Source organism: Suncus etruscus, chromosome 15 (genome assembly GCF_024139225.1).
Source record: "Suncus etruscus isolate mSunEtr1 chromosome 15, mSunEtr1.pri.cur, whole genome shotgun sequence".
Lineage (NCBI taxonomy): Eukaryota > Metazoa > Chordata > Mammalia > Eulipotyphla > Soricidae > Suncus > Suncus etruscus.
The window spans coordinates 53566123-53582398 of NC_064862.1; the positions used below are offsets into that span (position 1 = coordinate 53566123).

General features: G+C 48.2%; 1 protein-coding gene across 2 annotated transcripts in view; it reads right to left on the reverse strand.

The window, feature by feature from the left end:
- Nucleotides 1–5985: 5985 nt before the first annotated feature.
- The window catches only part of SGPL1 (sphingosine-1-phosphate lyase 1), a 74491-nt gene continuing 64200 nt past the window's right edge, over nt 5986–16276 (reverse strand). For both annotated transcript variants that reach the window (XM_049789148.1, XM_049789147.1), the window contains exons 9-15: nt 15411–15516; nt 12688–12786; nt 11728–11877; nt 9775–10013; nt 8954–9100; nt 7475–7595; nt 5986–6444 (exon numbers count right to left, since the gene is read on the reverse strand). In XM_049789148.1, the coding sequence (XP_049645105.1) occupies nt 6304–6444; nt 7475–7595; nt 8954–9100; nt 9775–10013; nt 11728–11877; nt 12688–12786; nt 15411–15516 (1003 nt within the window). In that variant the 3' untranslated portion in view covers nt 5986–6303. The remainder of the gene's footprint in view (nt 6445–7474; nt 7596–8953; nt 9101–9774; nt 10014–11727; nt 11878–12687; nt 12787–15410; nt 15517–16276) is intronic.

The following is a 16276-nucleotide window of genomic DNA, read 5'->3' on the forward strand; positions in this document are numbered from 1 at the left end:
AGCATCCCTAGTAGGGAGCTGGTCTCTTCCTTTGTCTTGGCCAATGTTTCCCACACATCCCCCCCCAGAAGCAGTGTCCAGGCTGCCCAGAGGTCCTGAGTGAAGTAGTCATCACCTAGGAGGGAGCTGGACCATCTACCCGCATCCAGGCCTTCCCTCAGCCCTAGAGGCGACCCAGTGACCCTCCAGAACTCTAACTGGCTCTTCCCCCAACAGGCATTTGGCTTCATGACGAGAGTAGCGCTGCAGGCAGAGAAGCTCGACCACCATCCTGAATGGTTTAATGTCTACAACAAGGTGAGTGTGACCATGGGCTTTGGGTGGGGCTTGGTCCTTGGACCAACCACTCCCTCTAGCTTAGTTGTGAGAGAACTTGATAATGCTAGGTGTGATCTTGGTGGTCTCCACTCCACTCCACTGGAGCTGAGCACATCTAAAGAGGCCCCCGAGTCATGGGAGCACTGTTGGGGAATGCCCCTATGGCAGAAGAAATGGCCAAGGGTCCGTAGATTTAAAAATGGCTAGCTAGAGGGGCTGGGACAGGTGAGGAATAAACCCAGTTACAGCCCCCAGCAGACAGAGCAGAACATTTGCTTAATGGGGTGGAAAGTCATAAAACACCAGCCAGGCACCAAGTGGACTCTGCCCACTGTGTCCCGGCTGGAAGAGGCCCCTACAATGGCTGCACCAGGCCAAAAGGGCTTAGTGTTCAGTGTCCAGCCAGCCCCAAGGTGGCTCATGGTAGCCAGATACTCTGTTTCCCTTCCATCACTGAAGTTCCCATTGTTTTAGGAGATGGGAGAAGGCAATTTTGGGAGGGTCTCCTCAAGGACATCAGGGGCTCCCCGGGAGACTGGTCCCTGGCTGTTCTCAGTCTATGTTTAGCACCCAGAGCCAGGACTCTCAGGTTCAGAGGGGAAGGCTGTGCCTCCACCAGCCGGCCCGAATCTGGTCTCCTTGCAGGTTCACATCACGCTGAGTACTCACGAGTGTGCGGGTCTTTCTGAACGAGACATCAATCTGGCCAGCTTCATTGAGCAAGTGGCAGTGTCCATGACATAGGCCTCTCACTCCCGTACCCCCTTCCTCCATCCCTTCATCATATTCTTCATGGGAAAAGAGGGAACTGCAGAGATGTGTAGGGACAAGTCTGTGCAGAAGGGGGAACCCAGATATCTGCCCCCCCCCCCCATGAAGCTCTGTATCCTGGGGATGCTCTGTGGTGACCTGTAGACTCTGAGTTCAGCTTTCCTCTGCCCCTTCCACCAGCAGCCAAGAGGTCCTTGCCAGGCTGTCTTGCTCCCTCTCTGTTCTCATTCCCCAAAAGGCGTGCTTAAGCCAGAGCCTATTGACAAACACATGTTTCCGGGCCACCAATAAAACTCCTGCTTCCCCTGGAATCAGACTCTTTATTTGTTCCAAGTTAGTCCAGACTGGACTCCACAGATGTTGAAAGTTGCCCTGCTGTCAGGCCATGCTTTTCAAGGTTCCAGGGGCAGGAAGAACAAACAGACTGACTGAGCTACCTTCCCTGGAGGAAAAAAATAGTGAGTATCACTAGGCAGGATGGAATCATTAATGCTAGATGCAGGGAGAAGACACAAGCTGAAGGTGCCAGGAAGGGAGTAAGGGGTTTAGATGCTTGACTTGCATGTGGCCACCCTGGCTTGATCCCTGGTACCACATACAGATTCTAGAACAAGGCTAGGAATGATCCCTTATCAGGGAGCCAGTGGGAGGGAGGAGAAAGAAAAGGGAGGGAAGGAGAAAAGGAGGGAGAAAGGCAGGAAGCTGCCTAGGTTCTAAATTAGCTGTTAAAAACAGGGTTATGGCTGGAGTAATAACACAGCAGGAAGGGTATTTGCCTTGCAGGCAGCCAACTCTAGTTGCTAGCTAATTGTTAGTTTATCCCATAGGGTCCCCCAGCCACCATCACCCCTAGCCTGCCAGGAATAATTTCTGTACTCAGCCAGGAGTAACCAACCCCTGAGCACCACCAGGTGTGGCACAAAAAACAAAGCAACCCCCCATCCCCAAATAAAAAGAGTGTCACTTGACGTTGCATCTAGAGCCATCACAGCCGAGTCACCCTGGACAATCCTCAAACAAGGGAAGAAGTGACAGCGGAGAGGTGGGTGGCAAAGAGTGTCCTCTGATAGCCCCGAGGGACTATCAGAACAGTCTCTGCAGCCTCTGCTGAAGAGAATGAATCATGCCAGTGTCCACAGCAAGCTCTTGGCAAAACTCAGCCAAGGCCAATTCCTGGTCTGTTGGGACCTGAATACCACTTCCAGCTCTGCACTCAGGAATAGCTCCTGGTGGTGCTTGGGGGACCATATGGGATGTTGATTCAAACCCAGGTTGGCCACTGCAAGACAAGTGTCCTACCTGCTGTACTACAGCTCTGGCCCCCTCTGACAATGTTAATCTAAAAGTCCCTTTGGACCCAGGTGACTGCAGATCCCAGTCCTGAAACTACCAGGTCTGAGGGCCAACCAGCACTACTACATCGTCAGCTGCTAATTCAGGGCACAGAGACTGGAAAATACCAACTGAGAGGGCACTGCTGGGAATAAGGCACCTTCCCGCAGAACACAAGCACGGGCAACACACGTTTAGAAATAAATGTTTATTCTACAATTAATGCAAATAATTAAAATGGTAAGGGCAGATGTTCAGGAGAGATTATGAAAAAAGAAACAGGGAAAGGGAAGCAGTGGACTCCAAGTCAAGAAAAGGCTCTGAAATGCCTGACTTGTTTCCTGGGACAGAGCTGGTGGCAGTCCACAGGGCTTCGTCCTCCCTTCTGTCACAACTGCGTTTAGCTCAAAGCAGGTCAGCATTACTAAAATGCCACAGAGTAGACCAAGGGGCCCACGTCTATAACCCCTTTCCCCCACTTCACAGACCGGTCTGGCCTCCGAGTCAAGTATATACACGTCTCGCAGTGGTCCTCAAACTATGGCCTGTGGGCCACATACTGTAATTGTTCCCATTTTGTTTCTTTTCTTTTTTTCTTTTGTTTTGATTTTTGGGTCACACCCGGCAGTGCTCAGGGGTTACTCCTGGCTCCACGTTCAGAAATCGCTCCTGACAGGCTCGGGGGACCATATGGGATGCCGGGATTCGAACCACTGACCTTCTGCATGCAAGGCAAATGCCTTACCTCCAAGCTATCTCTCTGGCCCCCCGTTTTGTTTCTTTACTTCAAAATAAGATATATGCAGTGGGCATAGGAATTTGTTCATAGTTTTTGATTTTACTATAGTCCAACCCTCCAACAGTCTGAGGGACATGAACTGGCCCCTGTTTAAAAAGTTTGAGGACCACTGCCTAGGGATCGGCCTCTGTTTGCTTCTGGGAAAGTCTAGATGGACCCAGAGTCACACTGGGAAAGCTGGGACAGATTTTTCCCTTCCTCTTAGAGGGAGTGAATCACCAGGCAGTTTTTTTTTTTTTTTTTTTTTTTTTTACAAAGATAAATGACTCTGAGGCTTTTCTCTGAGCCCCAAACCAAGTTCAGAGTTAGGACAAGAGTCAGGGTCAACTGGATCGACAGCCACTTGGTCCCCTGGCTAGAGACCACTCCCAAAGACTCAGTCACAGTAGATGATGAGGGTGACCCCCACCCCCCCCCCCAAAACATAGAGTCACGCTGTAGACCCAAGAAAGCCCTGGTTACAGAGTAGGGTCACAACAATCAGTGGGCCCTAATATCAGCAGAGAGCAGAAGCATCTCCCCACCAGGGGGCGGCCAACCCTTCACAAGCAGCTAGTTCAGGGCAGAGAAAGCCCTGAACCCCAGCTGGGATCTAGCTCCCTGTGCCTGAATAAACATAAGCCAACAACATGATGAAGATTGGGGTGTGGGGTGGAGGGGAGAGGTAATTTAATGACTTAATTGCTTTTGAAGAGATTATTGCTGCAGTTAGGGAGGGAGCGCTGAAAAGGGCTGGGGAGGGTAGGGTAGAGGAGGGTTCAAGACACACAGAAGAGTTAAGAGGCCAAGTACCATTTCCAAGTATAAAAACCAGTGATATTCAAAATGACAGGGCAGTGTGTTCAACAAGACAGCTGAATCAGTCACAGGACAGGGTGGTTTTTTGCAGAGACCAGTGTGACCTCTGTCCTTGCAACACACTATTATTAAGACATTTCTCCACTCCCACCCCTTCCCCATCAGTCAGACAGACACACAGAGACGACAAACCACTGCATGTTCAGTTAAAACAAAGGCGTGTGATTATCAGAGGGGATGCAGAGACCATGAACTCAGGTGGTCATGACCTCAGTAGTAAAGAACGGAGCCCTGGGGGACCCTGGGAAATGGCAGCTCATGCTTATGTGTTGATCTACTGAGCTGCAATTGAGCCTGCTGGAGGTTTGGACGTCTGGGCCTCTGGGCTACCTCCCACATCATGAACACACAGGAGGTGCCAGGGGCGAGTCCTGCCCAGTGCCGATCGTGGCTCTTCTCAATAGGTGCCCACCAGTCTGATGGCTGCTGGCCCATCACAGTTACGTGGAAGTACAGTGCTGAGGAGCCCAAAGGGAGTGGGAGACTCAGTCCCCTGGACTGTCCTGGCCAGTGTTACTGGGAAGGATGGTCAAAGGGGACCAGCCTCAAGAGGCTGACTATGGGGCATCCCTGAGCAGGATAATGGGACAGAGAAAATGGCTCTTTATTATCCTAAGTCCTCCTCTGCCCCTGTGAAAACATCACGGACAAGTCTGTTTGTTTCCCCAAGGTCCTGAGTCAGGCCAGGCCCAGGACTGTGTCTGGCTGAGGAAAAAGGCACATGGGATAGGGTCATTTTCTGAGCTGGCAGGGGCTCCACCTCAGTCAGGGCCCATGACAGGAAAGAAGGTAGGAAATGGGCACAGGGTTTGGCCCTGCCCTGTACCACCCTGAGCAACTTGTGTCATGAAGGACTCCAGGCCCAAGGCCACAGGTGACACTCACAATTTTTTCCTATTTCCAAGTATTTTCTCGCATCCTATTCAAGGCCTTAAAGTATCCAGTACCTACGGCTAAGTTCTCTCTAGTACCATGGGGAGCTGAATGAAGGGAAGAGGCAAGAAGAGGCAATGAGAGGAAAATGCCTTTTCCTGGACACTCTCGGGTCATCTCACACCTGAGAGGAGAACCAAGGCAGCTTGGGAAAGTGAGAAGCAGCTGCCTCTCAAGCAAACATCTCATCTGTGGTGGCCTAAAGTGAAGGGGAAAGAAAAGGGCTACTATGGGGACACATTGGAAGCCGGGTGTTCTTCTTACTCTTGTATGGAGAGGAAAAAAAAAAAAAAAGAAAAGAAAAAGGTTTCCCATCAATTTTGGCCCAGAAGGTTCTGACTGATCACTGCCAACTCACAAAGGCCAAAGGCCAGAAGAGGCCCAAGGCCTCCAGAATCTCCTATCACTTCCTTGTTCCATGAAATGGGACAAGCCAACATGAATATCATCACTTCAACCAAAGTCTCCAAAGATGATGGCAACCAAGTATCACGAGGGGCTACAAGCACAGAAGACAGGGACAAGGAACTACACTAGATGCTGCCTTTTACTGCTTTTAAGTTAGCAAGACCACATGCACCTGCCTAACAGGAATGGCCAGTCCATCAGTGTCCTGGAAAAAGTTAACGAGCAGCTGTAATAACAGTGCCTGGAACATAGACAACCTATCAACTCACAAGGGACAAAGGCACAAAGATGAAGCCACAATTATGCTCTCCTCCCCTATTCTTATCTTCTGTGTGCCCCCGTCTCCCAGCCCCCATTCTACCTCAGGTCCAAACAGAGAGCTGAATAGGACTCTGTGCTTGGGGCAGAGTTGACACCTGTCCGGGAAAGCATGTCAAACAGATTCACCCCATGTGACTCCATCTGATAAAGGTACCAATCTGTATGAAATAATAAAAGACAAAGTTCTGTCTCATAAAGTGTCCCCCAGTGCCCCTAAAGGAAGCAAGACAGGTGGGAGTTATCCACACGATTAAGTCAAGTCAAAAATGAGATAAGGTTAGAGACAGAATGGTTAAGACGATTGTGAGGATCACGATCCAAAGGGCAAAAAACCGATTACTTAAGAGAATCCTTTGGGGCATTCACAGTCAAGGCCACTAAAGAATGAGAGGAAGAGGAGGAAGAAAAGGAGGTCAAAGAGGAGGAGGAAGATCCTGAGGATCTGGTTATCCATGGCCTGTCTTCTTGTGCTCTATCGAGCAAAATTGAATGCTGCAACCATGTGGCCTGGCCCCTACCCCAAGAACCTTCTGAAGATCAGAAGCCTCTGGTGGGTTCTAGGTTCAATGGGGTTTGGGGGAACCGTTCATCTGGTTGGTCTGAGGCACACTGTCCGTGCTGAAAAGGCTCTCCAAGAAGACTGAGGATAATTCCGCCACCAGGTTCCGGTCTACAGTTGCCTGGGCCATGCCATAGATGGCGCCCTAGAAATTCAGCAAGAGAATTGTTATTACTCACAGGGGGCAAAGGCACAAAGATGAAGCCACAATTATGATCCCCTCCCCTGTTCTTACCTTCCATGAACCCCCCTCTACTGGCCCTCATACTACCTCAGATCCCAAGTCAATGGATGAGAGATAGCAATGGATGAGAGATAGCTGGAGAGATAGCACACCAGTAGGGTGTTTGCCTTGTATGCAGTCAACCTGGGAAGGATCCGGTTTGAAACCTGGTATCCCATATGGTTCCCCAGCTGCCAGGGGTGATTTCTGAGTGCAAAGCCAGAAGTAACCCCTGAGCACTGCTGGGTGTGGCTCCCAATCAATCAATAAAGTTTAAAAAAAAAAAAAAAAAGAGGGCCCGGAGAGATAGCACAGCGCCGTTTGCCTTGCAAGCAGCTGATCCAGGACCAAAGATGGTTGGTTCGAATCCCGGTGTCCCATATGGTCCCCCGTGCCTGCCAGGAGCTATTTCTGAGCAGACAGCCAGGAGTAACCCCTGAGCACTGCTGCGTGTGGCCCAAAAACAAACAAAAAAAAAAGAATGTCAGAATTTTGTTTAAAAAAAAAAAAGGAACCTTGTAAAGGAAAGTTCTCAAACTTGTCCAGATGAAACATACAATAGGATTTTCTGTAGGAAATTCTAGAAAGAAAACACATCGGCTTCCTCTCCTATGCCAAAATTGCTTTACAAATGACCATCACCACCTCAGACCTTTGTATGTCCTGTTTTCAAAAGTATAAGGTGTTTTATACTTTTTTATACTTTTATATACTTTTTTATACTCTTCTGAAGCAAATGAAAAATTAAAAAATACCCTGGGAATGTATGAGAGGTCACCAAACCCCAGTACAAATAATAAAGAGAGGCTTTATAATAATAAATGGAGCAGAAACAGGAAATGGTGTGAGGTCATCTAATCCCTTCAACAGCCACATCCTCGGTAGCACACTCCCCCCACCCCGTCCATACCTTTCCTGTAGTTTTTGCTTTGGGGTCCCCCCATGTCCATACCATTCCCGTGGTTTTCGCTTTAGGGTTCTTCATGATCTGAGTGACGGATTCCCGGACGTCCTTCAGAAACTGTATGGCCACTCGCTTCCGGGTATGCACTAAGGTGACGCAGAAATGTATACTAGGGAAGGAGAGAGACAAAGAAATGAAGCTTGGGAGAAAAGAGGGGTACAAAAATGTGCTCCCATACAGTCACCTCCTGTGCCACAGGGCCATGCTTGCACTACTTTGTGTAAACTTAGAACTGGTGCAAGTCACCCAAGTAAGTGGTTTTCAGCCCTGAGTGTTGGTCCCATCTGATGTTACGAGGCTGGGCAGGTGTTAAGGTTTCTCAAACTAAGACCCAAACAGGCAGGGTTCAGCTCAAAACTGTCCAAAAGCAAGTCCTTCGATTGTGTAGCCTTCTATAGAAATGATTTGATCCCAGGGACTGGAGCCTCTGGGTGAAGTCTGGAAGCCTTCAGACTAAGAAACTCAAACTCCCCAAAAACAGAGAATGGGGTACTGAAGGAGAGCAGAGGGGAGCAGGCAGTGTCCAGATGAGACTGGCAATGGAAGAGGTACAAGTCCCAGGTAGACCCTGAGGATAAAGTGTGTGGGAATGCTGAGTTAAAGGGTATCAAAGAATCCTTGATGAGACCCTAATTCCAACTGTAGTGCTAAGATCAGGGAGATCAATGTGTTTCTGGTGTGGGTGCTGAGAATGAAAAGTTGGAGCTAAATGTCATTCAGGTTATGAATCTAGTTATAAGAATTCATGGAGACAGGATGGACTGGGGAGCACAGAACGTGGAAAGAGTGAGAAGGAAGAGGCCGGAGTGACAGCACAATGGTATAGCACTTGCCAATCTGGGCTCGATCCCCAGTATCCCAGATGGGCCCGAGTGCAGAGCCAGGAGTGGCCAGGTATAGCTAAAAGATTATTAAAAAAAAAAAAAGCATGAGAAGGGGCAGGGTGGGGATCTTGTCACCAGTCACTGGTCTCAAGAAGCATGTTACTTCATATTCTGAGTTTCATCTTATTTATCTACTTGTTTTGGTGTGGGGCCACACCCAGTGGTTTCCAGGGGTCACTTCAGACACTGCACGCAGGGATCACTCCTGGTGGTGCTCAGGGGACCTTCTGGGACAGCATCTTTGTCCCCTTTCCAGTGCCTACTTTCTCCAAAAAATGCACATTATAGATTCCATGTCATATCTACTGAGTAAGTATTCTCGGAAAGGGAATCAGCAAGCAGCCTGCATTTTACCAGGCAAGGCAAGCAAGTACCTTCAGTACTGTTTCTCCAGCCCCTTTGTGTGTGTTTCAGAATAAAAGGAACTTGCTCTTCACATGGAGCAGCCCAAGCAAGATGGAACTCCTGCAGAGACTACAAGAACCCACAAGGGGCTGGGCCCTAGCAGTCATCATTACCATCAAAGTTTTTCAAAAGTGGCAGCGGAGAGAAACATAGCCAAGAGATGCTTCTGCAGGGTTACCTGGAAGGGAATTGTAGCTGGTTCAAGTTCCAGCCCTTAGCAGACATCAGGTTCGAGAGTCGAAATATGTCAAAGTCCCGGGAAGCCAGAGCAATGACTGACACCTGAGGGTTCCCCAAAACAAAGATGCCTTTGATGGTCTCCAATCTTGAATGGGGAAACAAACAGGGGAGGAGGGAGACAAAAAGAAAATTGAGTCATACATAGGCCATTCATCACCTCATTAGTCACCCAACCTCTCTCCCTTAGAACAGGAACCTAATTGAGGGGGAAGATGGGGTCCTTCCTTCTTCCTGGTGGTTTAGGAGAATCTCATCTTCTAAAATAAGAAGGTTCATGGCTCAAAGGCCCCATTTCTGCCTAGACCAGAGTTTGGAGTTAGGTCTAGGATGGAAGCAGTGGCTGTCACCTGTCTGCTTAGCTTCTGCCTCCGAGAGGTCCCCGGGGCCACACAAGGTGGCAAAGATGTACCTCAGCTAATCCTGGGGAAGGAATCCTTTCCTCTCTACAGTCTCCTAAAGTCATGCTTGCAAGTCCTAAAGCCACACAGGACTGTGATTCCCAAAGCCTGTGAACCCCAGGGAGACTTAGTAACAGCATATGACCATGTGTTAGAGTGTGCAGCCTAGTAGTTTTATCCCTAGATTGAGCTCTTCACTTCTCTCCCCCCACCATCTTCTCTCTCTCTCACTCTCTCATACTCTCTCTCTCTCTCTCTCCCTCTCTCCCTCTCCCCCCACCAGGCATGTGCAGGCAGGAGCTTTGTATCTCTAAGCAGACAGAGCAGGAGATGAAGCCGAGTCCCCACCCTCCATACATACTCAGACTTGAGGAAGCGAGTGGTTTTGATGATCTGTTTGGTGGCTTCCACATAGCCGCTCTCACCGAAGTACATCAGGGTGGCCCAGCAGGCTGCACTGATACCGCCAGGCCTTGAGCCCGCAATGTTTGGCGAAGCATAGAGGCCACCTTGCCAGTCTGTGGCCACGAAGAACTGATGGGCCCTGTACTTCTTTTCACTGTACAACACCACTGAGGAACCTTTGGGGGCATAGCCATACTGAGGAGGAGAGATCAAGGGGGGAGGTAGAGAGAGAAAGAGAGTCAGAAAGAGTCAGTACTTGTTCAGTCCTTCCCACAGAAGACCTGCCCCTGGGGTGCCTGCCTAGCACATGCCCACTTTTTCCTGCATGGGCCCATTTCTCAGCGCCATTCCCACTCACTCATGAAAAGAATCTATATGGGATATTGAAGTGCCAAGACCATGTAAGAAATGGAGGTCAAGAGTTCTATTTTGGGGTCAGGGCACTTGAGGCTCCGCAAGAAAACGCTTTATTGAGTTAAAAGCTTTACTTCCTGTGTTTTCCTTCAAGAAACACTCCAGAGCAGTGTGTCAGGACGGAAGTGAAGATAAATTTCCAGAGAAGCCAAGAAAGGTTTGATTCAATCCATTTGGGGCAACATGATCTGATTCTTACCTCTTTTTCCTTTTGCTTATAATAGTACAAAAAAAAACCCAAAAAAACGATGGTTTTCAGAATCTGGAGCTGACTGAATCCAGCCTTAAAATAAACTATGTAGGCCGGAGCAATAGCACAGCAGGGAGATGCTTGCCTTGCATATGGCCAATGTGGGTTCGATCCTCAGCATCCCATCTGGTCCCCCAAGCCTGCCAGGAGTGGTTGGTTACTAAGCACAGAGCCTGTAGTAACCTCTGAGCACTGCCAAGTGTGGCACAAAAACAAAACAAACAAAAACTATGTGAGGGCTGGGAGGAGCTTAAAGGATACCCATTTGGTTTCCTAGACCACTGGATGTGACACTGATGACCCCAGCAGTCTGGGGTCCCCCAGTAACCCCCCCCTAGCCTGAGTACTAAACATCAAATATACATTATGGGGGGTGCTAGGAGCCCTGAGCACTGAACCCTGAGAGCGCATGCACATGCACATACAAAATCAAATAAATGAAACTATTGGCTTGGCTTCCTTCATATAAAATGCAACCTCACAAACTCACTGACACTGATGTAGAATCAACCTCCCCCCTCAAAAAACAAACGAACAAACAAACTACACAGGGTTTGGTGTAGGAAAAGGAGCTGGAAAGGTGGTAAGGCAGGAAGACCAGCTCTGGGTCACTCTTGCTGGCCAGGACTTGACTAATTCTCTGGTCTAAAGCAAACTCCGAAGGAGAATTACAGCAGGCAGAGACTCCCGAGGCCACCTCCACCTCTGGATCAGTCTATCTGCTCTGGGTGGCTGGCACAGACAAAATGCAAATTCCAGTTTACAGAACTTCCCACTCCCCATAAGACATTATTAACAGAGTCTTGTCGCTTGAATGTCAGGAGTATAAAAGCTTCCACGTTACTGTTGTTCTCTGAGGGATTACAGTATTGACATCCCATCACTCCCAATAATCTTAAGGCTGCAGGGAGCCTTTTCCTAAGGCCACTGCTGGGGCCTCTCACAGTGTCAGTCAGTAGAAATGGAACTGCTCTTAGCCATGGGATGCAACTAACAGGTCTCTTTGCTTGGGGCTAGAGTTATGAGTATGACACATGCTTTGGACACACCCAACCTGGATTTGATCCCTGGCACTACATCTGGTCCCCTGAAAGTGCCAGGAGGGATCTCTGAGCAAAGAACCTGGAGTCAGCCCTGAACAAAGCACAGTAAGTCTGTCGCCCTATCACCCTAACCCCCAAATAGATCCCTTTTCAGGACAGCTTGTCACCTCCACCTGAGAGAGAAGAGAAAGCCAGGACTCACCTTGTGAGTATCAGCTGAAATGCTGGTCACACCTTTCACCCGGAAGTCAAAGGGTTGCTCTAGTGGGTATCCTGCTTTTTCCATGAAGACAATGAGAAAACCCCCCAAACAAGCATCGACGTGGAGAGGTATTTTATATTTGACAGCCAGCTAGTTAAAAAAAAAAAAACACAAACAAATTTCATGAATGGTGCTGAAACAAAATCTTTGCAAGGCAAGAGTAAAAAGGTAGGAGCTAACCAACAGCTACCGTGTCCATTATCTCTTGTGTTCTAAGAAGCTCTCTGGGACCTTCCTAATAAAGCTCATTTATGTAATGTATTTAGCCTTCGATGTAATAAATTTGAATTACAGTGCCTCGTTTATGGGCAGGAGCAAAAACTTGTTGCAACACTGAGCAGGGGAGGGAGATAAGGTGTCCTGAGGTGTGCTGAATGTCCCCCTCTCGGAACACATCTCTAAATGCAGATCCTGAGAGGCTTATTCTCCAAGCCCATGTTCCCTCTTGAACATGCTCTCTCTGCTTCTTTGCTTGCTTATTTCCACTCTGGAAAAGTTAATGTTGTCTTTTGAACACTTCTCTTTATCTCTCCCTTTACATCTTTACTTTAAAAAAAAATAAAAGTTGATTTGGGGGCTAGAGTAATAGCACACTGAGGAGGGTATTTGCTTTGTACATGGCCGACCAGGTTTGATCCCCTGAGAGCCACCAAACAAAAGCCAATTTCCCCATCTGAATGGAAATATCAGTACTACTTTAGAATATGCGGTGTCAACAAAGCCATTTACTTCTCTACATCAGCCCCAAGCACAGCCAAGGAGGGTTCTCCAATAGGCTGGTGACAGCAACCAACTTGGGAGTGATCAAACTAAACCCCCATAATTCTCCCAGCCAAGGGCCATTCTCCTAGTTTCACCTCCCACAACCTGAATACCCAGCAGCCCATTGCTCCCACAAACCTTGGCCACTTCAGGGATAGGATCCATCACCCCATGAGGATAGCCTGGGGCAGAACAGACCAGCATGGCAGTGTTCTTGGAGATGGCTCTTCTCATGGCCTGGGGTGAAAAGGTGAAAGGTGAAAGATTAATGAGAAGACAACTACATCTCCTCTCCACTGCCAGGTATGATAGGTCATGAGTTTTTTTTTTTAAGAGTTGGGTTATGTGGACCACATCCAATAGCGCTCAAGGCAAACTCCTGGCTCAGTGCTCAGAAATCACTCCTGGTAGGCTTGGGGCCCATATGGGATGCCAGGGATCAAACCTGGTTGGTCGTGTGCAAGGCAAACGCCCTCCCTACTGTGTTATCACTCCCCACAGTGCTATCACTCTGGCCTCTAGATCAGGGGTGGCAAACACATCTCAAGCCACATGTGGCTCCCGACCAAAATAAATGCGGCTCTTTGCCTCTTATCATTTTGTATACTGTGGCTCTGCCACGTTTGGATTTTGTTCTGCTGCTTCTGAGGAAAGACCTCTGAGGAGAGATCTCCGAGCACGTAGTCCCGCCCCCAGGCTGAGTCCTCCCTCTCCCATCCCTCGGAAACAACTGCATGGGCCAGAGAGCGGGGGTCCCGTGTGTCACATGTTGTGTCACATCTTGCAGTTAGTTCTTAGTGTGGAGGACGCAGCGCACCCTCACCATCACTGCAGGATTTTGACCCTCACTCAAAATGGCAAAATGCAGTATGTGTTTAATAGATTATTGTTAAAATTAGATGCTTTTGTGTGAGTGTTTTGTCAGTTTAAAATTTTGGCTCTTTGTGTCGAATTTGTTCGCCACCCCTGCTCTATATCATGAATTTTTCTGAGATTTGCTTCCTCACTTCTCCCATCTAGGAGAAGTAGTGGAGTGTAACCCTTCCTCCAACTTCCGGTTTCCCTACCCTCTTCTTATGGTATGTAAAAGTCCACCTGGATTACAAAGCCTTCCCCCACCATGGTGGGTGGGTTCTGGATAATAAAGAATGCTGGCTTTGGGCACAAGAGAGAAAGCATAGGGTGGACAGGCAGCATGGGGCAGGAGAGAATGAGATGGCAGATAGGCTGCACATGGCAGAGGAAGGCCATGAGGAATAAAGTGAGCTGACTCTGATGAGAATCTTTCTGACTGCTTGATGTATTATTTCTCCGCCACTACTCAGCTTCATCAGACCCATCAGTCTAAGTGATTATAATCACAGTGCCAAAGGTGGTCTCACCCAACATGTGGACTATATTTTTATTTTTATTTTACAGTGGAGCACGGGCCAGAGGGACCCATGGTAGGCTAAGTCTCAGAGACAAACATAGAGCCTACAAAACTGCAAAAAAGAAAAAATCTTGGAAAATGAATAAGGACTCAGGCAAAAGAGCAGGTTCCACCTACCAGAGGTGGAACCTGAGCAAGTGGATCAGAATCGACCACAGTACATGGTAGATCTGACAGTACCCAGTAAATCTGAATTCAGAGTGCTCAATAGATCTGACAGCTCCTGGAAATTGCTGTGTGACAAATGGTTCCTCTGATTGCCTTTGGCTGTCCAGGGCTCTAAGGCAATTCTGAGAGCACTCTGGGAACAGGAACTTCTATTCAAATGTAGGGCATAAAAAGAACTCTATAGGATAGAAGCACAGTGATAGGGCTTTTGCCTTGCATGCAGCCGACCCTGAACAGGCCCAGATTCAATCCCTGGCATCCCATATGGTCCCCTCATCCTCTCAGGATCAATTTATGAGCGTAGGTCCAGGAATAACCCCTGAGTGCTGCTGAGTATGGGCCTCCCAAAAAAAAAAAAAAAAGAACTCTGTAAAGGGCCTTAGCACAGTGGAGAGGGCATTTGCCTTGTACATGGGTTTAATCACTGGTAATCATATGGTCCTAGAGCCTGCTAGGAGTAATTTCTGAGCACAGAGCCAAGGGGTTAATGTCTGATCGCCAGGTGTAGCAAAAAAACACCCTAAAAAACCAAAACTCTGTAAGGGACCAGGGACACAGCTGAGCCAAATTCAATTCCCAGCATCTCATATAGTCCCTAAAGTGACACCAACAGTGATTCCTGAGTGTAGAACCAGGAGTAAGTCCTGAACACTGCTGAGTTAGCCCAATAATTTAAAATAATAGTGATAATAATTAATAAAATAACAAAGACAGTGAGAAAGAATAGTTCTAATGCCAATAAACTGACAATTTCTTTCCAGAAAAAAGATCACTAAGGCAATCACTATGGTACAAATTCAGGCGAATTGAAAGAGACAAGTAAGTCACACTAAGCAAAGTGACTTTTTGGATTTCACTCTAGGCACAGCGTTGAGTCACAAACAGGCTGCTCAAGTCTCGAATGAGGGGATAGACTATCTTTCCAAGAGAATGTGGGATCTGCGCAGAGAATGAAACAGAATCACAGGCCAGGGGCAATGCTGCCTGCTACAAGGAGAGAGCAGCAGTAGCCAAGGGCCAGAGTGGTAGCACATCCAGTAAGGCCTTTGCCTTGTACATGGTCTACCTGGGTTCAATCCCCAGCATCCCATATGGTCCCCCAAGTCAGTCAAGAGTGATTTCTGAGCGCCTAGATAGGAGTAACCCCTAAGCGCTGTTGGGTGTCCTCCCCCACCCCCAAAAATAATAGCCTTAGCTACAGAAAAATAACCCATCAACCAGCCCGACAAGATAACAACCAGGGTCTTTCACAGGGACTTACCCTCACATCCACCTCCATCTTCTTGTTCAGAGGCACCCGGATAATCTTCATCCCAAAATAATTGGCTGCTTTGTCAAAGGCAGCGTGAGCACTTACTGCAGCCACACTAAAGGGGAAAGAGGAAGAGGTCAGCTCACATCATGAGCTAACCTTGTAACCAGGAGTAAACGCCCGCAACATTTTAAAGGCCTTTCTCTTGGTTTTCTCTTTTTGTTTTTTTTTTTGTTTGTTTGTTTTTTTTGTTTTGTTTTGGGGTCACACCCGGCAGCGCTCAGGGGTAACTCCTGGCTCTATGCTCGGAAACCGCTCCTGGCAGGCTCGGGGGACCATGTGGGATGCTGGGATTCAAACCACCGTCCTTCTGCAGGCAAGGCAAACACCCTACCTCCATGCTATCTCTCCGGTCCCATTGGTTTTCTTTTTCTGATTTTCAACAGGAAAACTTTGACCATATAGAAAATGATTTGGCCAGCTGGGAAATGCTGCAATTAGCCTCCAGACCACTTTTTGAGGGCTCTAAAGCCTAAACTTAAGGTAAGAGCTAAAGATATGGGAAACTGGAGGCAGGTCCACAGTGCACTGCAGGTTGGGAAGGGGGAGCCTTCCCCCCAGTTGGCTCATCGAGGAATAGCACTGCCCAGGGAGCAGCTGCCTGTGTGACAAAGACACGGACAGCACACATCAGACTGCAGGGCAGTGACGAGAAAATGAAAATCAGGTCATCTGTGGGCCCTTGCAGCTCTGAACAAAGCTAGGATCACGGGGAAAAACTGAAATGAGAATTCCCATTTGCCAAGCAGCATTTCAAGTGATACTAAGAAGAAAACCTATTAATCTCCGCCACACACACCTTTTTCTTGAAGTTA